Source organism: Macaca fascicularis, chromosome 3 (assembly GCF_037993035.2).
Source record: "Macaca fascicularis isolate 582-1 chromosome 3, T2T-MFA8v1.1".
Lineage (NCBI taxonomy): Eukaryota > Metazoa > Chordata > Mammalia > Primates > Cercopithecidae > Macaca > Macaca fascicularis.
This window is the reverse complement of record NC_088377.1, coordinates 130,914,851-130,936,457: the sequence shown is the minus strand read 5'-3', so window position 1 is coordinate 130,936,457 and position 21,607 is coordinate 130,914,851. Positions and strand designations below refer to the sequence as shown.

The window sequence follows — 21,607 nt, the reverse complement described above, 5'->3', positions numbered from 1 at the left end:
GATCCACTGTTAGTCTGATGGACTTCCCTTTGTCGGTAACCCAACCTTTCTCTCTGGCTGCCCTTAACATTTTTTCCTTCATTTCAAACTTGGTGAATCTGACAATTGTGTGTCTTGGGGTTGCTCTTCTCAAGGAGTATCTTTGTGGTGTTCTCTGTATTTCCTGAATGTGAATGTTGGCCTGTCTTGCTAGGTTGGGGAATTTCTCTTCGATAATGTCCTGCAGAGTGTTTTCTCACTTGAATCCATTCTCGCACTTTCAGGTACCGAACACCAATCAGACGTAGATTTGGTCTTTTCACATAGTCCCATATTTCTTGGAGGCTTTGTTTGTTTCTTTTACTTTTTTTGGTCTAATCTTGTCTTCTCACTTTATTTCATTAATTTGATCTTCGATCACTGATATCCTTTCTTCTACTTGATCGAATCGGCTATTGAAGCTTGTGCATGCATCACGAAGTTCTCGTGTTGTGGTTTTCAACTCCATCAGGTCATTTAAGGTCTTCTCTACACTGTTTATTCTAGTTTGCCATTCATCTAACCTTTTTTCAAGGTTTTTAGCTTCTTTGCGATGGGTTAGAACATTCTCCCTTAGCTCAGTGAAGTTTGTTATTACCGACCTTCCGAAGCCTACTTCTGTCAATTCATCAAACTCATTCTCCGTCCTGTTTTGTGCCCTTGCTAGCGATCAGCTGCAGTCCTTTGGAGGAGAAGAGGCTTTCTGGTGTTTGGAATTTTCAGCTTTTCTGCTCTGGTTTCCCCCACATCTTTGTGTTTTTATCTACCTTTGGTCTCTGATGTTGGTGACCTACAGATGGGGTTTTGGTGTGGATGTGCTTTTTGTTGATGTTGATGTTGATGTTGATGCTAATCCTTTCTGTTTGTTAGTTTTCTTTCTAACAGTTGGGCTTCTTAGCTGCAGGTCTGTTGGAGTTTGCTAGAGGTCCACTCCAGACCCCATTTGCCTGGGAATCACCAGTGGAGGCTGCAGAACAACCAATATTGCTGCCTGATTCTTCCTTTGGAAGCTTCATCCTAGAGGGGCACCCACCTGTATGAGGTGTCTGTTGGCCCCTACTGGGAGGTATCTCCCAGTCAGGCTTCACGGGTGTCAGGGACCCACTTAAGGAGGCAGTCTGTCCTTTCTTAGAGCTTGAACGCCATGCTGGGAGAACCACTGCTCTCTTCAGAGCTCTCAGACTAGGACGTTTAGGTCTGCCAAAGCTGTCTGCTGCTTTTTGTTCTGATATGCCCTGCCCAGAGAGGTTGTCTCTAGAGAGGCAGTAGGCCTTGCTGAGCTGTGGTGGGCTCCACCCAGTTTGAGCTTCCAGGCCTCTTTGTTTACACTGTGAGCACAAAACCTCCTACTCAAGCCTCAGCAATTGCGGATACCCCTCCACCTGCCAAACTGCAGCTCATGGCAGGTCAGTCTTAGACTGCTGCGCTAGCAGTGAGCAAGGCTCCACTGGCTTGGGACCCGCTGAGCCAGGCACAGGAGGGTATTTCCTGGTCTGCCGGTTGCGAAGACTGGGGGAAAAGCGCAGTATTTAGGCAGGAGTGTACGATTCCTCCAGTACAGACTGTCACGACTTCTCTTGGTTAGGAAAGGGAAATCCCCCAACCCCTTGCACATCCCGGGTGAGGCGACGCCCCACCCTGCTTCGGTTCGGCCTCCGTGCACTGCACCCACTGTCCCACCAGTCTCAATGAGATGAACCAGGTACCTCAGTTGGAAATGCAGAAATCACCCATCTTCTGCGTCAGTCTCGCTGGGAGCTGCAGACCGGAGCTGTTCCTGTTTGGCCGTCTTGTAACTTAACTTTTACGCTCATAAAGTCATACGGAGTGGTATAATGGACATTGGAGACTTGGAGGGAGGGAGGATAGGAGACTCAATGGGAGGGAGGATAGAAGGGCAGTGAGGGATGCAAAATTACCTGTTGCGTACAGTATACACTGCTTGGGTGATGGGTACACTAAAATTCACTGGTGAGTGAGAATGTAAATTAGTACAACCTATATGGAAAACAGTATGGAGATTTCTCAAAGAACTGAAAGTAGAAATATCATTTCATCCAGCAATCCCATTACAGGATATCTACCCAAAGGAGAAGAAGTCATTATATCAAAAAGATACCTGCACACGTGTTTATCACAGTATCATTCAGAATTGCAAAGACATGGAGTCAACCTGAGTGCCCATCAACCAGTGAATGAAGAAAATTAATTGTGTGTGTGTGTGTGTGTATCTAGATATACACACACCATAGAATACTACTCAGCCATAAGAAAGAATGAGGATATCTTCCTAAGGAAGTAACTCAGGAATGGAAAACCAAGTGCCACATATTGTCACTTATAAGTGGGAGCTAAGCTGTGGGTACACAGAGGCATTCTGAGTGATATAATGGACATTGGAGACTTAGAGGCAGGGAGGATAGGAGGACTGTGAGGGATGAAAAACTACCTATTAGGTACAATGTACATTACTTGGGTGATGCGTACACTAAAATCCCAACTTTGCCAGTACACAATCTGTCCATGTAACAACAACAAAAAAATCACTTTTACCCGTAAAGCTATTGAAATAACAACATTAAAAGAAATAGGCCGGGTTCAGTGGCTTATGCCTGTAATCCCAGCACTTTGGGAGGCCGAGGCGGGCAGATCATGAGGTCAGGAGATTGAGACCATCCTGGCTAACATGGTGAAACCCCGTCTCTACTAAAAATACAAAAAAAATTAGCCAGGCATGGTGGTGGGCGCCTGTAGTCCCAGCTACTCGGGAGGCTGAGGCAGGAGAATGGCGGGAACCTGGGAGGCGGAGCTTGCAGTAAGCTGAGATGACGCCACTGCACTCCAGCCTGGGCAACAGAGCGAGATTCCGTCTCAAAAGAAAAAAAAAAGATATGAACCATTAAGCCATGAAAAGATGAAAAAAAGTTGCAAAGGTTTAAACATAGTCATTGCATTGTTTAAAGTTGTTTAGAAAAAAAGCAAATAATACACACTTGTTTGCATAAAGAAAAAGGTGTCTATGAGTTCCACCACCCAGAAATGACTATTAACAGTGTCTACCTGTATACGTATTTTTTACAGTGTTATTTAGAGTGAAAAATTGTAGACAACGTAAATGTCTGTCAATAGGAAATTAGTTAAGTAAATTACACTTCACCACTGAAAAGTGTTCACCTTATATTATTCAGTTTAGAGAGTAGGCCAACCAACTATAAAGTAGTTTTCCCCTGCTTCCTTCAAAAAAATATTAAAACTTGAACATGGTGAAGACTCTGTAACAACTGCAAATTTTTTACAGAAAATACAGGGAAAAAGAGCATGTTAAGTGTCCATGTAGGTGCCAGTAGAAAAATGAAGACTTCGGAAAAGAAACTCTAGGACAAATGACCCAGTTTCTTTAAAAATAAAATTGCAGATGGGAAACAAGATGGAAGGGGGAGCTTGAAAAGAGATTTGAGACACATCAGGTATTTGTAATGTACAGACCTTATTTGGGTTTCTATTCAAATCAAATTTTAAGAAGTGTATTGCCAATGTATTAATATTTGTTGAAGCTGGGTGATAGCTAAATGGAATTCATTACACCTCTCTACTTTTGTATATATATGTTTGAAAATTTCTGTAAAAATTTATTTTTAAAGCAGTTTACAAAACAGTTTAATATTTTGTCAGTGTTTAGCTGGAGATAGTAAGTTGCAGGTGTATTTCTTTTTTTTCTTTAATTTCTTTCTGTTTTTCTATGACTTCCAACAGGTTTTTATTTTTAAATCATAATTAGAATAATTATTATACACTTTCAGTACTGAAACATCTTCAGTGTCCAGCATGAATTTATCTTTACCTTTTTTGTAAGTGTATGTTCTCAAGTTTTTCAAGATTATTTATAATACATTTATATTCTACTTTTAATCCCAAATATATTCAAGAAGACTACTTGAATTGTTAGGAATTCAGAGATAATAATATTGACATTTGTGTATAATTTTATATTCTTGTTTCAGATTCCCAAATGCTGGAAAATCCTCTTTGCTAAGTTGTGTTTCTCATGCAAAACCTGCAATCGCAGATTACGCATGTAAGTATAATTTGATTGTATATTTTAATGAGTGGAGGTAAACTTTTAAAGACTAATACTTCTCTGAGAATGAATAAAATGACAACTCTGAGGGTATCCTTAGTTGGAAAACTTTTGGCAGATAGAGTGCTGTTGCACAGGCCAAAGTGCAGTTGCATGATCATGGCTCATTGCAGCCCAGGCTAAAGCCATCCCCCTGCCCCAGCCTCCCATGTAGCTGGGACTACAGGTGTGTGCCCCCATGCTTAGCTAATTTTGTATGTGTGTGTGTGGTGGGGGGGGGCAGGGCAGGGACAGGGGTTTCCTTATGTTGCCCAGACTGGTCTTGAACTCCTGGGCTGAAGTGATCTCCCACCTTGGCCTTCTAAATTGCTGGGATTATAGGCGTGAGCCATCCTCCCCAGCCATATTTTCCATTGATCTTTGAAACCTCTGTACCCCTCAGCAAAGTTTCTTAAACAGGTTAGACACTTTATTGCATTTATTTTTCTGTTGCATAGTAGTTTATTTGGTTTAGTTAGGATTTTATGAACCACTTACCCTTTATCAGGCACTGTGATAAGTACCAGGAAGACTGCGTTGAGTACTTCCATTCATTTAGCAGATACTTATTTTTAGGAGCCATATTAGGTTCTGGGATTACAAAGACTGATAAACAGAAACAGCTCCTATTTTGACTTTTATTGAGTTTGTAGACTAGTGGAGTAAGGCATATATATCACTGATAAATATAAGGGAATATAAAAGGATACTATGAAAGAGTGTAGATGACTGCTTTAGGCTTCCTTAAGGATGTGTGATTTTGGACTGATACATGAGGAATAATTACGAGTTAATTAGTAAAATAGAGTGGAGGGTGAAGGATCTTTAATCAGAGGAAATAGATTTGTGTGTCTAGAGAACATGAAGTAAGGGAAAGAATCGAGATGAGCCTGGAGGTGTAAGAGAGCATATCACATAGACCGTTTAGGCTGTATTTGATTTTTGTATCTTAAGAGCAATTGGAAGCATTTAAGCAAGGGATAAAATGCTTAAGTTTGCTTCTCACAGAGATCTCCGCCTATAATATAGAAAATGGATTGGCGTGGGACATGAAGGGGTCTGAGAAAACCAGTTAGTAGGCTCTTGTGGTAGCTAGATGAGATATAAAAGAAGCTTTGGTTAAAAGTAATGAGTATGATAAGATCTCTGCCATCATTAAAAGGATAGAGAATGCCATTAACTTGGAAAATAAAATCAAGCCGTTCTAAAATTAGACTGACGAAGTAGAGTGAAGTTTGGGCTAATTGCTATAAATCACAAGGCCAATATTTGTTATAATATGTAGGACTTGAGAAGGGAAAGCATTTAGTCATAGGAAAGAGGCTAGTGTGGGATTGATGAGGCTTAAGGATAACAGTGAGAAGGAACTAGAGGATAACTGAATGAGAAGGAACTAGAAAAATTTCACCCACAGATCCAGTGATAGAAACCTAATATCTGACCCTCCTGAACATCTATCACACACCTTAAAGTGCAATAGAAGAACGTTGAGGTTCAGTAATTACATTAGGCCTATGCAGATTATAAAAATCTGTATTTGTCTTTTTCCAAATACTATTTATTTATTTGTTTGTTTGTTTATTTTAGAGACAGGGTCTAGCTCTGTCACCCAGGCAGGAGTACAGTGGCATGATCATCATACCTCACTGCAACTTTGAACTCCTGGGCTCAAGCAGTCCTCTCACCTCAGCCTCTGGAGTAGCTAGGACTACAGGTGCACTGCCATGTCTGCCTAATTTTAAATTTTTTGTAGAAACAGGGTCTCACTATGCTGCCCAGGCTCATCTTGAACTCCTAGCTTCAAATGATCCTCCTGCCTTGACTTCCCAAAGCATTGAGATTACAGACATGAGCCACAACACTTGGCCCTCCAAGTACATGTTAAATAGCAAAGATAATAATAGTTTCCATTTTAGCAAATTAGAGCAAAATCTGAATTGAAGTATTGTTTATTCCACGCATAATGCCAAGACAGTTTTGAGAGTACCAGCCCTAAAATAAATTCTACTCTTAATTTATTGCTGTGTTTTCTTTTAGTTACAACATTAAAGCCTGAACTTGGAAAGATTATGTACCGTGATTTCAAACAGGTAGGTGTTTTTAAATTAAAACACTATATTAGAAGTCAGAGTACTTGGTTTTGGTACTTACTTGGATTTTATAGTATTTGCCTGTTTCTGTGGTGTTAGGGGAGAAAAGGTAACAAGATTTTGTTTATAAGTGAAACTGGTCAGATTAATTCTGAGCACTATCATAATAAAATATTTAATTTCTTCTTGCAAAGGTTAGGTCCAGTTTATCCCTACAACATTATGTCTTCTTGGTCTTGGTTTCTTCTTATTGCAAGTCTTCCTTTTACTACTATATTGGATTATTTTTCTTCATTTTTTAAAAATACTCTCTAAAGTTCGTGGTAATAATTTTATTCCAACTTTCTTTTTTTGAAAAAAAAAAAGTTTTAATGGAGTTTTGATCTCAACCAGCTATTAAAATTCATTTTTCCTTCATAAGTAACAACTGTGGATCTTCTGCATAATTAGAATAAAATTAAAAAAAGGAAAGTAACAATATTTAAAATATAATGTACAATCTGGTAGGTGTGCTCCTTAGCATTTACCCTTGTACATTGAAAAGTTATGCACACACAGAAGTCTGCCCATGGATGCTTATAGCAGCGTTATTTATAATTACCAAACCTTGGCCAAGATATCTTTCAGTAGGTGAATGGGTAAATAAACTGTGGTATATATTTAGACAGTGGATTATTATTCAACTCTAAAAAGAACTGGGGTATCAAGCCTCAAAAAGATCTAGGAGAACCTTAAATGCATACTAACTGAGAGAAGCCAATCTGAAAAGACTGTATGATTCCAACTATATGACATTCTGGATAAGGCAAAGCTGTGGAGACAGTAAAATCAATGACTGCCAGGGTTAGGGAGGAAGGAGAGATGAATACGCAGAGTACGGAGAACTTTTAGGATATACTATAAAGTATGATACGTATAGTAAAGTATGATACTGTATAATATTACAGCAACAGAATGTTGCTGTAATGGTAGACACAGTATACGTTTGTTAAAATCCATAGAATGTATAGCATCAAGAATCAAACAATGTAAAGTATAGACTTTGGGTGCTAACGATGCATCAAGATAGGTTCATATAGTTTTATGACGTAATTTAAAGAAACATTAAAAAATTATATGCTGTTGTAATAGTGATATAACATTAAAATATAAAACTTCAGTTATAGAATGTTAAATGTAAGTAAAATTGTATTAAATATAGGATAATATGAATAGAGAGAACAATATTTAGAGGAAAAGAGAACATCGTTTATACCTAATTTTTAAGAGAAATCAGTAGAGGAAATTTCAGGACATGAGACTTCTGTTATGCATGCTGCTTTGTCAGCTTCCTTTAAAACCCTGAATTCTTTATCTACACTGGGCAGGGGATGTCGAGTACTGCCTCTCATTCTTGATTGCACTTCAGAATTATCTGGGTGGTCTAAGAACAGCAATGATAAGTGATGCTTAGGCCCCAGAGATTTGAAACTAAATCTCTTGGGGGTAGGGCCTGGGCATTTGTAGCTTCTAAGAGTTCCCTACATGATTATGATGCCCAGTGAGGTTTGAAAAGCACAAGTGTGGCCGGGCGTGGTGGCTCACACCTGTAATCCCAGCACTTTGGGAGGCTGAGGTGGGCAGATCACGAGGTCAGGAGATCGAGAGCATCCTGGCTAACATGGTGAAACCCCATCTCTACTAAAAATACAAAAATACAAAAAAAAAAAAAATCAGCCGGGTATGGTGGCAAGTGCCTGTAGTCCCAGCTACTCCAGAGGCTAAGGCAGGAGAATGGCATGAACCCGGGAGGTGGAGCTTGCAGTGAACTGAGATTGAACCACTACACTCCAGCCTGGGCGACAGAGCGAGACTCTCTCTCAAAAAAAAAAAAAAAAAGAAAAAAAAACCCCGCAAATGTAGAATGATGGTTAATAATTATTATTCCCTCTAAAAGGAGTCTAGGAAACTGTATTCTTCTATTAAGTTGGTGCAAAAGTAACTGTGGTTTTGGCCATTAAAAGTAATGGCCAAAAGTAGAAGAAAGTAGGAGAGCCACAACTACAACTCGGGTTTGTCGAATACTGTTTCACCTGACTGATCTTACCTGAATACTGGAACAAGATGAGATGATGACTAGGTGACAAGGAAGCATGCTCAGGTGAATGAACTTCTAGATGATAGAGCTCTGCTCCTCATGTAATGCCATGAGATTTGCTTAAGTAAAAACAATAATGACCTACAAAAATGTGAAGCATTAACAAACATGGCACTACAAAGAACAGGTGAGGAGAATCACACCTCTATTAATATAGTAAAGTCTGTTAAAAGTAATGCCAAAACCACAGTTACTTTTACACCAACCTAATACTTGGTGAGAATGGTTGATCATCCTGCTAGTATAATATGAACAGAAAAGGAACAATGGTGCCAGATCATTACAAATTGAATTTAAAATGCAGAGCTGTACCTGGTAAATGTCTGCTGAATTAATATCTTTGTAAACTTGTATGAATTCAGAGTGTAAAGGTTGAAATTCTATGAAAAGTTCATATTGGACAATACCATTTAGGACATTATAAATAAATTTTAAACTAGGGATTAGTGTGGTGGCTCACGCCTGTAATCCCAGCACTTTGGGAGGCTAAGGTGAGAGGATCACTTGAGGATAGGAGTTTGAGAGCAGCCTGTGCGAGATAGCGAGACCCTGTTTCTACAAAAATTTTTTTTGTTAACTGGGCATGGCGGTGTGCACCTGGCATCTTAGCTGCTTGGGAGACTGAGGTGGGAACATGGCTTGAGCCCAGGAGCTCGAGGCTACAGTGAGTTATGGTCACACCACTGCACTCCAACCTGGGTGACAGCAAGATCCTGTTTCTAAAATAATAATAAATAAATGTTAAACTAATCTGTAAAATTCCTCGATTATTAGATTGATAGTAAATATGGGACTCTAATATCTGATAACAAGATTTTAATTCTTAATACTGTACATTAATTTTGCTTTTATAGTATCTTGACTTTTCAAAGATTTAGTGGTAATCATAAGTTAGGAACTGTTTATATTTGAAATATCTTGAGAATTTTGGATGTAATTGAACTTGTGGTTTTCATACATTTTCCTTTTTCATTAACCATGTAACTTTGTATTAGATATCAGTAGCTGATCTTCCGGGTTTAATAGAAGGAGCACATATGAACAAAGGAATGGGCCACAAATTCCTCAAGCATATAGAAAGAACTAGACAACTACTTTTTGTTGTAAGTCATATGCATACTAATGTGGTGATGTTCAAATAAATTGAAAACCAATGAATTTAGTTTTTCTAAGAATTTTTTTATAAATAAGAAAGTGGTAGCATATGTTACTCCACTAAGTCTTTTATAATACGGGGATGGAAGTGACATTGTTTACTATATCATATGTAAGTTTGGCCATACTTGCCAACATGTATTTCCTTAAGATTTCCAACATACTACTGTATTATATAGTATTATAGTATCTCTTTCATTCTTCATTGATGGTGCTAGAGTTATATATGAGATTGTCTTTATTCATACAAATTGTCTTATCCTAGTTTTTTATTAATGACTAATTTTATCAGCATAATTAAAGTTATCTTAACATCTCTGTTTCCGTTACTTATTTTGAATTACTAAATAACAAGTAGAGTACAGAGAAATTGTTTTTAGCTTGAGAGAGTAAAACATTTTAAAATATAGAAATGTATAGCTATTCTTATGTTAAAGGCTGTCTCTTTCCTTCTCTTTTTTTAGGTTGATATTTCTGGATTTCAGCTTTCTTCTCACACTCAATACAGAACTGCTTTTGAAACTATAATACTGCTTACAAAAGTAGGTTTTCTGTTTTACTGTGTTCTGTATTTGGTCAAATATGTAGGAATATAAGACTATATGAAATAACATAATTACAGTCTATACATACTCTGCCTTTAAAGCTTTGATGTCAGTTAAAGAATTACTTAAACTTGTTGTCTCCAGTTCCTCTACATTTGTTTACTCCTCAAACTACTGCAATGGACAAAATACTCCTGGGCTTCCAAATCCCTATTACATACTTTCCCAGACTTTTATCTTGCTTCAGCTTTGGCACGTTGTCTAATTCTTCTTGTTTCTCATTCTTAGTTTTGTGACCTGTAATCTTCTGGTTCTATTTCTACTCTTAACAGTATTTCTCAGTCTACTTTTTAGGCTCTTTTTTTTCCTCATCCTTTAAGTAACATTATTCAAAGTTCTGTCCTAACCTTATTTTGCAATCTTACCCACTCTCATTGCTTTAGTTACGATTAATAATACTGATAACTGCCAGATCTGTAGCTGATACCTAGATCTTTTCATTGTTCTTTTTTTTATTTGAAACAGTCTTGCTTTGTCTGCCAGGCTGGAGTGCAGTGGTATGATCTCAGCTCTCTCTGTCTCCCGGGCTCAAGTGATTCTCCTGCCTCAGCCTCCCAAGTAGCTGGGATTACAAGGGTGTGCCACCACGCCTGGCTAATTTTTGTATTTTTAGTAGAGACGGGGTTTCACCGTGTTGGCCAGGCTGGTCTCGAACTCCTGACCTCAGGTAATCCACTTGCCTCAGCCTCCCAAAGTGCTGGGATTACAGGTGTGGGCCGCCGCACCCAGCTTTTGTTGTTCTTTATACCAGATGCCCATTGGACATCTTCTTTGTTTGGATGTCCCATTAGTCACTTAAACTTAATATGGATAAAAGTAAACTTTTAAAAAACTTTTCAGCCATCCCCATAACTTAGTGAATGTATGAGCTATGTGATACACTGATTCTTCTCACTACCTACACAAGTGCTGTCAGTTTTTAATCCTAAATCTCTCTGAAATCCATCCTCTTGTCTTCATCTACACTGTTACAATCATCAGTCCTTCTTACTGGAATATTGAATCTGGTCATGTCCAGTCTCCCTGTGTCCTGCCTTGCTTCTCTCTAGTCCATTTTTTATATGGCAGCTAGAGTGATCTTTGTAAAAGCACCAAGCTGATGCTGATGTTCCCTGCCTAAAACACTTTGATGGACCCCCATAGCTGTTAGGTTAAAGTCTAACCTGAGCATGATTTATGAAATCTGCAAATTTGGGCCCCTGCCTAGCAGTCCTCCATAACCCTGTCCCCTAGATGCTATATTTCAGCCATGTGATTTCTCTCATGGCTGACAACATGATGTTGCTTACCTCCAGGACTTTATAGATCCTATTTGATTTGCCACTTCTTGTCTATAATGATTAATACTGCTGTGAACATTTGTGTGCAGGTTTTTGTATAGACGTGTTTTCATTTCTCTTGGATATATACTTAGGAGTGGAATTGCTGGATCAGATGGTAATTATTTGTTTAACATTTTGAGGAACTGCCAAACTATTCCGAATTGGTAGCACCATTGTGCCATTTTACAGTCCCACCATCAATGTATGAGAGTTCCAATTTTTCCACATAAATGTCAACACTTGTTATTGTCTGTCGTTTTTACTTTAGTCATCCTAGTGGGAGTGCAGTGGTATTTTGTTATAGTTCTTATTTGCATTTCTCTTAAGATTACTGATGCTAAGAATGTTTTCATGTGCTTATTAGCCATTTTTGTGTCTTTGGAGAAAAGTCTGTTCAGATTCTGTGTGCATTACTATTTGTATTATTTGTCTTTTAATTGTTGAGTTGTAAGCATGTTTTATATTTTTGGAGATAAGTCCCTTCTTTTTTGGGATGTCGCCTGGGCTGGAGTGCAGTGGCACGATCTTGGCTCAGTGCAACCTCCGCCTCCTGAGTTCAAGTGATTCTGCAGCCTCAGCCTCCTGAGTAGCTGGGATTACAAGCACGTGCCACCATACCTGTCTAATTTTTTATTTTTAGTAGAAACAGGGTTTCACCATGTTGGCCAGGGTGGTCTTGAACTCCGGACCTCAGGTGATCTGCCACCTCGGCTTCCCAAAGTGCTGGGATTGCAGATGTGAGCCACCATGCCTGGCTGGAAATAAGATACATAATTTGAAAATATTTTCTCCCCTTCTGTGACTTGTCTTTTCACTTTTTCAGTGTATTTTTTGTGTCTTCTTTGTGGCAAAAAACATTTATTTATTTAATTTTCCAGTTTTATTAAAGTGTAATTGACATAAATTGTGTGTACTTAAAGTGTACAATTGATATTTGGATATATGTGTACATCGTGAAATGATTAAATCAAGCTAATTAACACGATTCGTCATCTTACATTTTTGTGTGTGTGCTGAGAACATTTAAAATGTGTTTTAGCAATTTTCAAGTATATAATACATTAACTATAGTCATCATACTGTACAATAGATATCCAGAGCTTATTCATCCTATTTAACTGAATCTTTGTTCCATTTGACCAACACCCCTCCATCCTTCCTCCCCCAAACACCTTGGCAACCACCATTTTCTCTGCTACTATGAATTCAACCTTTTAAGATTCCACGTATAAGTGGGATTATGCAGTTTATTTGTTTTTCTGTGCTTGGCTTATTTCACTTAGCATAGTGTTCTCCAGGTTCATCCATGTTGTTGTAAATGACAAGTTTCTTTTTTTAAGGCTGAAGAGTATTCAGTTGTGTGTGTGTATATCACATTTTCATTATTCATCCATTGATGGACACTGAGGTTGATTCCATGTCTTGGCTATTATGAATAATGCTTCAGTAAAAATGGGAGTGCAGAGATCTGTTTGACATACTGATTTTATTTCCTTTGGATATATATCCAGAAGTGGGATTGCTGGATCATTTGGTAGTTCTATTTTTCATTTTTTGAGAAATCTTTATACTGCTTTTTATAATGGCTGTACTAATTTACATTCCCACCCAACAGTGTTCAAGCGTTCTTCTTTCTCTATATCCTTGATAACACTTGTTTTCTTTTGTCTTTTTGATAATAGCCATCCTTCCAAATGTGAGGAGCTATCTCATTGTGGTTTTCCTTTTCATTCCCTAATGATCCGTGATGTTGAACATTTTTTCATACACATATTCACATATTGGTCATTTTTATGTTGTTGAGAAATGTCAATTCAGGTTCATTATCCATTTTTAAATCAGGTTTCTATTACCCAAAGTGATCTGCGGATTCAGCACAATCTGTATCAAAATTCTAATGACATTTTTCACAGAAATAGAAAACAAATCTTAAAATTTGTATGGAACCACAAAAGACCCTGAATAGCCAAAGCAATCTTGAGCAAAAAGAACAAAGCTGGAAGCTTCACATTACCTGATTTCAAAACCTACTACAAAGCTATAGTAATCAAAACAGCGTGTTACTGGCATAACAATAGACACATAAACCTATGGAACAGAATCCAGAGCTCAGAATTAAATCCATGCATTTACAGTTAATTTTCAACAAAGGAACCTAGAACACACAGTAAGAAAAGGGCAGTTTTCTTCTTCAATAAGTGATATTGAGAAAACTGAATTTCCACATGCAGAAAAGTGAAATTAGACCCTTATTTCACACCATGTGAAAAATCAGTTCAAAGTTGATTAAAGACATAAACTCAAAGCCTGAAACCATAAAACCACTAGAAGAAAACAGAGAAGTTCCATGACATTTGTCTGAGCAATTATTTTTTTTAATGTGACCTCAAAGCATAGGCAACAAGAAGAAAAATAGACAAGTAGGATTGCATCAAACTAAAAAGCTTCTGCACAGCAAAAGGAATAATCAGCAGAGTGAAGAGGCAACCAAGGGAATGGGAGAAAATACCTGTAAATCATATAACTGATAAGTGGTTGCTATCCAAAACATAAGGAAGCAAAACAACTCTCAATAGCAAGAAAACAACCCAAAATTTTTAATTTTGATGAAATTCCATTTGTTTCATTCTTTTCTTTCCTTTTTTTAAATTAAACTAAAGTTTTTTGTAGAGATGGGGTCTTACTAAGTTGTCAAGGCTTGTCTTGAACTCCTGGGCCCAAGTGATGCTCCTACCTCAGCCTCCTAAAGTGCTGAGATTACAGGCATGAGCCACCATGCCCAGCCTTATTTATTTATTTATTTTTATTACAAACAGGGCCTCATTCTGTCATGTAGGCTAGAGTGCAGGCATGATCCTAGCTCACTGCAGCCTCAAACTCCTGGTTGGTAGCCTTAAGCAGGCTTCCGCCTTTTATCTACTCTTTTACTTGTGCTTTTCATGTTATATCTAAGAAACGGTTGTTTAATCCAAGGCGACAGAGATTTATTCCTAAGTACATTTACTTTTTCCAAGAATACTACAGGTATAACATTCAGTGATCATTACTGACTTTTGAATTTTATCTGTGTGAAGTCCAGATACCCATATTTGACTCCAGACACAAAATTACAACTGTCACTAGGATATCATTTAAGCTAAAACACACTAACACTTGATCTAACTAGAATCATTTTTTGAAATTCTTCCTTTTGTTTTCTGTTGTTGGGATTTATTGCATTTCAGTGACGTGAATGGGCTTTAGATCACCTAGGTCATTAATTACCAAATAAGTAGTTTATACAGAAACCAATACTAAAATTATTGGGTTTTCTCTTTTGATTTAAAGGAGTTGGAATTGTACAAAGAGGAACTTCAGACAAAACCTGCACTCTTGGCAGTTAATAAAATGGACTTGCCAGATGCCCAAAGTAAGTTCCATGAATTGATGAACCAGCTCCAGAATCCTAAAGGTAAGCCTATTTATTCATTTAATTCTAATTTAAAGAATAATTACAATGTACAGAGAATGCTGTTATAATCAGTGGAAAAGAAAACTGACAGTTTCTGCTCTTAAAAGTCATGTTTGAAGAAAGAATGTACAAAACATATAAATAACATTGTAACATAATTATCAAATTCTAGAATGTTCGATATGGACAGTAAATTAAAGGAGACAAAAGAAAGATTAATTTGAACTAAAAAGGTAGGCTTCATGAAGAATAAAACTTAACTTGGGCCCATAAAGCGTATGTGGGATTTGAATAAAAGGAGGAAAAAGTCAGCATCTACCCTGTGAAGTCTTTCATTTTCATTAACATACTTCACAAGCTCTTCATTCCCCTAGTACTATACATCATAAAATTAAAAACAGAACTAAGAAGTTCTAAAGAAGTATGTTTCTTGGCAAAACTAACTCTATAGATAGTTTCTGAAGAGGATGAGTCTTCTGAAAAGAACTGCATTTTTCCTGTGTATGTGTGACACAGAAAAATAGAAGCTGTGACTCCAAAATGATTTATTTGTCTGGAATTTACTTCTTGGACTATATGTAAAGTAACTTAAAGGGTTTCTCCACAGTTTTGAATATTGACATTTTCAGAACACCTTGTATCCTATGGCAATGATGATTTCATTCAGAGTCTAGTAAAGAACCTCATGCACAAATGAGGAAAAGTAGGGTGTATGGTATGTGGCTAACATGTTTTTCAGTAATATGTCTCTTTTTATTCTTGGTAACAATTGTGGGAAAATAGATTATAGTGTGCTAAGACTGTCAAACGGCACCAGAAGGTCCTTTCCTCTCAAAAATCTTTCCACTGTGTAATTTACATGTTGGAGCTGTCCTTGAGTTAATAAATTACTCATGGGATATAAATAATCCCTAATAGTAAATAGTCTTCATTCCTAATGACATTTGCTTTATAAGGTCATTAGTTCTGTTTGCTAGTTGATCTTGCAGAGAAGGGAATTTTCAGAGGAAGTACCAAAAGTGGGGGTGACTCAGGAGTCCATAGTTGTTCTGATCTATTGTGAAATAAAATATAGGCCCTTTAGTGATAATCCTGAGTTAGCCTCTCTGGACTTTCTTGGGGACCTTTGAATCTCAGAAAGCAAGCTCCGTGTTGTCTTTTCCACCAATCTGTTTCAGTTCAGCCTTTCTAGTTCATATCAGTTAATCCATCCAATCAGTATGCCATCTCCCCAGCCAATCAGTATGCCATGGTGACAGGGTAAAGGTAAAAGTAATATAACAGTTGTTAGCCCATGTGGGGTGATAGATTGGACTCATCTGAAATTACCTTCCCTTGAATTCTCTATAATACCTCTTCAGTTTTTGTATGGATCCTAGCATCATTGATGATAAACCTATACTTTCAGGAAGTTAAAGGTCTCCAGTGTCCTGAGGCCAAGTAGAATGTCTCAAATTATAAATGATGTTACTATTTTTACAGAAAATGTCTTTCAGAGAATCAGTGCTGCCTTGCCTTATTTAACCCCCTACACAAAATTTATTAATAACTTCCTTAAGTAAGTCGTTTTTGTGATTCATCTTCTATTCATACTTAGTTTGGTTTAAAATATATTCATCTAACAAGTATATTTTGTGCCAAGAACCTTACCATAATCAATAGTAAAATCCAAAGCTCTGAGAACTTTAATTAGAGAAAAAAGGGGAAAAAAGGCATGAAAAATGCTAAGTTTTTGGTTCCCTGCTTCACAAATCAAACCAAAGTTTTAACTAGCTTTCAAAAACAATGAAAATCTGCTTAGTTTATGTTCTTTCTTTTAGATTTTCTGCATTTATTTGGAAAAAACATGACTCCAGAGAGGACTGTAGAGTTCCAACATATCATCCCCATATCTGCAGTTACTGGAGAAGGTATCGAAGAATTAAAGAACTGTATAAGAAAGTCACTGGATGAACAGGCCAACCAGGAAAATGATGCGCATCATAAGAAACAATTGCTTAATTTGTGGATTTCTGATACAGTGTCTTCTAGTGAGCCACCATCAAAGCATGCTGTTACTACTTCCAAAATGGATATAATTTAAATATATTAAAAATGGTATTAATGGAATAGTTATTTAATGCTTAAAAACAAGGAAATCCTTTCGTCTGTGATAACCTGGAGGACATGTTAAGTAAAATAAGCAAGGCTTAGAAAGACAAATACTGCATAATCTCACTTACATGTGGAATCTTAAAAAGTTGAACTCATAGAAGGAGAGAACAGAATTTGGTTATCAAGGGCTGGTGGGGCAGTGGAGGATTGAGGAGATCGTCAAAATATGCAAAATTTCGGTTAGACAAGGAAACTGAGTTCAAGAGATCTATTGTACAGCTTGGTGACTATAACAACAATGCATTTTGAAACTTACTGAGTACATGTTAAGTGGTTTTTCCAAAAAGCACGTAAGGTAATGCACATTAATTGGCTGTATTGAGCCATTCCACAATGTATAGATATTTCAAACATGTTACACATGATAAATCCATAGTTTTTCTATGTCATTTTTTAAAATTATATTTAAATTTTTTATTTTGAAAGCTTTTTCACAGATCTTTTTTTTAGTATTATTACCTTCTGATATATGTGTCATTGTTCAAGAACCATACCTTTTAAAGTTATCATTTTGTAATTAAGTACATCAACAGTAAAAAGTAACTAGTGGCCAGGCATGGTGGCTCACGCCTGTAAACCCAGCACTTTCGGAGGCCGAGGAGGGCAGATCACTTGAGGTCAGGAGTTCAAGACCAGCTTGGCCAACATGGCTAAACCCTGTCTCTACTAAAAATATGAAAAATTACCCAGGCGTAGTGGCACATGCCTGTTGTAGTCCCAGCTAGTCTAGAGGCTGAGGCGAGAGAATCGATTGAATGCAGGAGGTGGAGGATACAGTGAGCCCGAAATCGTGCCACTACTCCAGCCTGGGTGACAGAGCTAGACTCCATCTCATAAAAAAAAGAGCTAAAAAATTACATTTTACAAGTTTATGGCCAGCCCACCTATAATAACATTCTCTGATATTCCTTTACTTAGGATGTCCCTATTGAGATCATTTTTTAAATTTATGTAGAAGGATTCTGTAGATTATTATTAGAATGAACAATTCAGTTTTTTTTTTGTTTTTGAGCCTGTCTTGTACCTGGTTGCACTAAATGTATAATAGTTAACTTTGGTGGAGACCTTAAAACCCTAAATTTGAACACGTGTTCAATGATAATAAAGATATAACAGAAACTAACAGATAGGTGTTTGTGATTTGAGCTTTTGGAAAATTTTCTTTTCTTGAGTATAATATTTTTTCCTGAATTGGAGGAGGCCGATCTATATGTTCGGTTTTTCTTTTTGTCCTAGTCTGTTTCACTTTCTTTTGTCCTAATCTATTTAATTTCCCACTTTGTTATTTTAATAAAGAGAGAATAAATAGAAAGTGCAGGCCAGCCATGGTAGTTTGGGCCAGACATAGTGATACATGCCTGTAATCCTAGCACTTTGGGAGGCCAAGGTGGAAGTATTGCTTGAGCCCAGGAGTTCATGCCTGAGCAACATAGCGAGACCCTGGCTTTCTATAAAACAGAATGCAAACTTTAATATTATCGACAATCAATATAAGAGATTGCAATTTCTGAATTTCTACCTGTTTCACAAATACAAATTGGACATTTTCCTTTTAAATGAGTTTTATTATAAAATGTACATATTGATAGTAAAAACAAAAAATTCAAACAGTACAAAAGCATATAAGTAAATGATAAAAGCTCCCTTCTTTGTGCATTAGGCCCCTCAGTTCTTCCCAGGGAAAATGATTGTTAATAGTTTACGTTCTTGCAGAAATTTTTTATGCATAAATTTGTACCCAAAAAATTAATTATATAAATTTTTTCCAACTTAATTTTTTTTTACAAAATAGTAACAAGTTAATGAGCTTTAAAAAAAATTGTACTTCAGGCCAGGCATGGTGGGTTCATACCTGTAATCCCAGCACTTTGGGAGGCTGAGGCAGGAAGACCACTTGAGATCAGGAGTTCAAGACCAGCCTGGCCAACATGGCAAAAACCCATCTCTACTAAAATACAAAAATCAGCTGGGCATGGTGGTGCATGCCTGTAATCCCAGCTACTTGGGAGGCTGAGGCACGAGAATCACTTGAACCCAGGAGGCGGAGGTTGCAGTGAGCTGAGATCGCGCCATTGCACTCCAGCCTGGAGGACAAGAGGGAGACTTCTGAAAACAAACAAGAAAGTGCTTCAAAAATTATTCTTCAATGCTGTTTTTAAATTAGAAATTATTTTGGAATTTAATGTTGCATACAGCCTGAGATAGGGCTATTCATCCTCTTGTAAAGTATTAAAGAAAAATAATGCATTGTTCTCAGCTTAAATTTATTTCTGATTTGACAACATGAGTGACATTTTCCCAGTATTATTTCACTTATATTTGTTTTATTTTCTGTTCCTGACTCCTACCTCCCATTCCAGTCCCCAGACTGTCTTTTGTATTTCTTTTTTCTTCATTGCTCACGTATTTATTGAGTGTCTCTCCTGTACCAGGCACTGTCCAAGGTGCTGTATGTAACATGTTGACGAGAACAGACAGGACCTACTGCCCTTGTATATCTTGCATTTGATAACAGAAACTGCAGGGGATTGGATAGCCTCTTTCCCTAACAAGAAAAGAATAAGAGTGAGGAAAAACGTTTGGAATTTGTAGTGATCACAGTGACCAAGTTTTGTATTGGGTATGTTTTACATTTGTAACTTCAGTGCTATTTTTTTTAAGCTCCATTATTTTCTAAATGTAAACAAGTAGCAATATAAGGATAGTTTCATCAGGTGAATGTGTGGCAAAGGGTAGTAGATGTGTGTTCAGCATTATTTGCCCTGTCAGTGCCCAGGGTGCCACTCCATGACTAACTGAAACATTTTATTATGTGACTCACTAAGATGTTCAATTCGTTGGTATTTTCTGGTCACTGAAAGTGTACTCTATGTACCTTTTTTTGACCTTTGATTTTTATTCTGATGGAGAAAATCAGATTCCTTTTTTATATTATAAAAAATAATTTTGAAACATAAGGACTTATTTTTAAGTAAGTCTTTTAACATTATCTCAGATGCATTTTATTTTGTCCTTAAGTAAGACTTTCATTTTTACGTTTCAAAATGCAATTTTCAAAATACGTACTTTTTTGAAACACTTATTATATTACTGAATAACCAGAGTATTAAATTCAATGTATAGCAAATTTTTACAAAGTCCCAGTAGTTCTTGCAGAGCTTTCTATAATATCAGATTTATTTACCATCATGAAATAGAAGTTTATACAGTATTAAGTATATTGTACTATGAAGTTGGACCTGTGCACTGAAAAATTCCAAAATACCTATTACATTGTGCTTTTTGTGATATATATTCATATTATTTATTATAGCAAGATGAACTTTTTTAAAAATGGTAAACATGTATTAGTTACATAATCAGGAAAAAAGTCATCTTTTATAATGAGAAAAATTACGTCAAGGATATTTCGTTTCAAGTTTTGTCCAATTAGTTTTCTTGTAAAGTTATGTGTTTTCTTTTATCTCAGTGCTTATTTGCTCTGCAAGGATGGAGGTTAGAGATTCTTTTCAGTAGTGAAAGCTATAGACTTTTCTTGCCGGAAAATGTACATAAACACATAAAATATTGTCCAAGCAGTTTCACAGTGTTTGCAAAGTTCAGATTGAAAACCCAGTTTTACAAATCCCATCTAGAAATTTGCAGTGTCATTAAGGTATATTAAAAATAATTTTTCAAAGCAGTAGCATACGTGCACTTTAAAATTGTAGCTTAATAAAAATTAGCAATAATATAACTTGTGTAAACCTACACAAAAGATATCTTATTGCAAAAATATGGCAACATTTTGCTTAAAGACCAAATAGTGAATCGAATTTAATGCATATCTTTAAATCCTTAACAGTATCTCAAATTTGGTTTAAATCTGTCTCTCCGTACAGAATAGAAAGTGAAACAAATCCAGAAATCTTGTTTGAGTACATGCTCTGTGCTAGTAATCATATCTAAAGTGGTAATGTTACCATATGCTGAGTACTGTGCCGAGTAAATCACATATTTTAACTTATTTAAACACTGCCCTGTATTGCCTGCTAGCCATGTAATTTTTTTTAAGTTTGGTGGTGAATACATGAGTTGTTTTTTAAACTCTTTTGGGAGCCTAAAAAATTTGAATTTTATTTTATTTTATTTTATTTATTTATTTATTTTTATTTTGGAGATGGAGTCTCGCTCTGTTGCCAGGCTGGAGTGCAGTGACATTATCTTGGCTCACTGCAGCCTCCCACTCCCTGGTTCAAGCAATTCTCCTGCCTCAGCCTCCCAAGTAGCTGGGATTACAGGCATGCACCACCATGCCCAGCTCATTTTTGTATTTTTAGTAGAGACGGGGTTTCACCATGTTGGCTAGGATGGGAAAATTTTTTTAAAGACATTTATTTAAAAAAAGTCTATGCCTTACAAAGTTTATAACTCAAGAATTAATGAAATAAACAGTGGACAAAAAGTGTTGGCAGACAACATGTATAATTTTAATTGCAAAGTTAAGCAGTGAAAAATAAACGTATTTTTTTCTTAAAGAGATTTCATATTTGTTTTATTTGTTTAGTTTTATTTTTTA

At 36.7% G+C, this 21,607-nt stretch overlaps 1 protein-coding gene across 3 annotated transcripts in view; it reads left to right on the top strand.

Moving 5' to 3' along the window:
- GTPBP10 (GTP binding protein 10) overlaps nt 1–18,172 on the top strand; it is a 36,018-nt gene extending 17,846 nt beyond the window's left edge. For all 3 annotated transcript variants that reach the window (XM_005550274.5, XM_074035560.1, XM_074035559.1), the window contains 6 exons: nt 4,020–4,093; nt 6,173–6,225; nt 9,358–9,465; nt 9,982–10,059; nt 14,772–14,895; nt 16,716–18,172. In XM_005550274.5, coding sequence (XP_005550331.3) covers nt 4,020–4,093; nt 6,173–6,225; nt 9,358–9,465; nt 9,982–10,059; nt 14,772–14,895; nt 16,716–16,978 — 700 coding nt within the window. In that variant the 3' untranslated portion in view covers nt 16,979–18,172. The remainder of the gene's footprint in view (nt 1–4,019; nt 4,094–6,172; nt 6,226–9,357; nt 9,466–9,981; nt 10,060–14,771; nt 14,896–16,715) is intronic.
- Nucleotides 18,173–21,607: the final 3,435 nt, after the last annotated feature.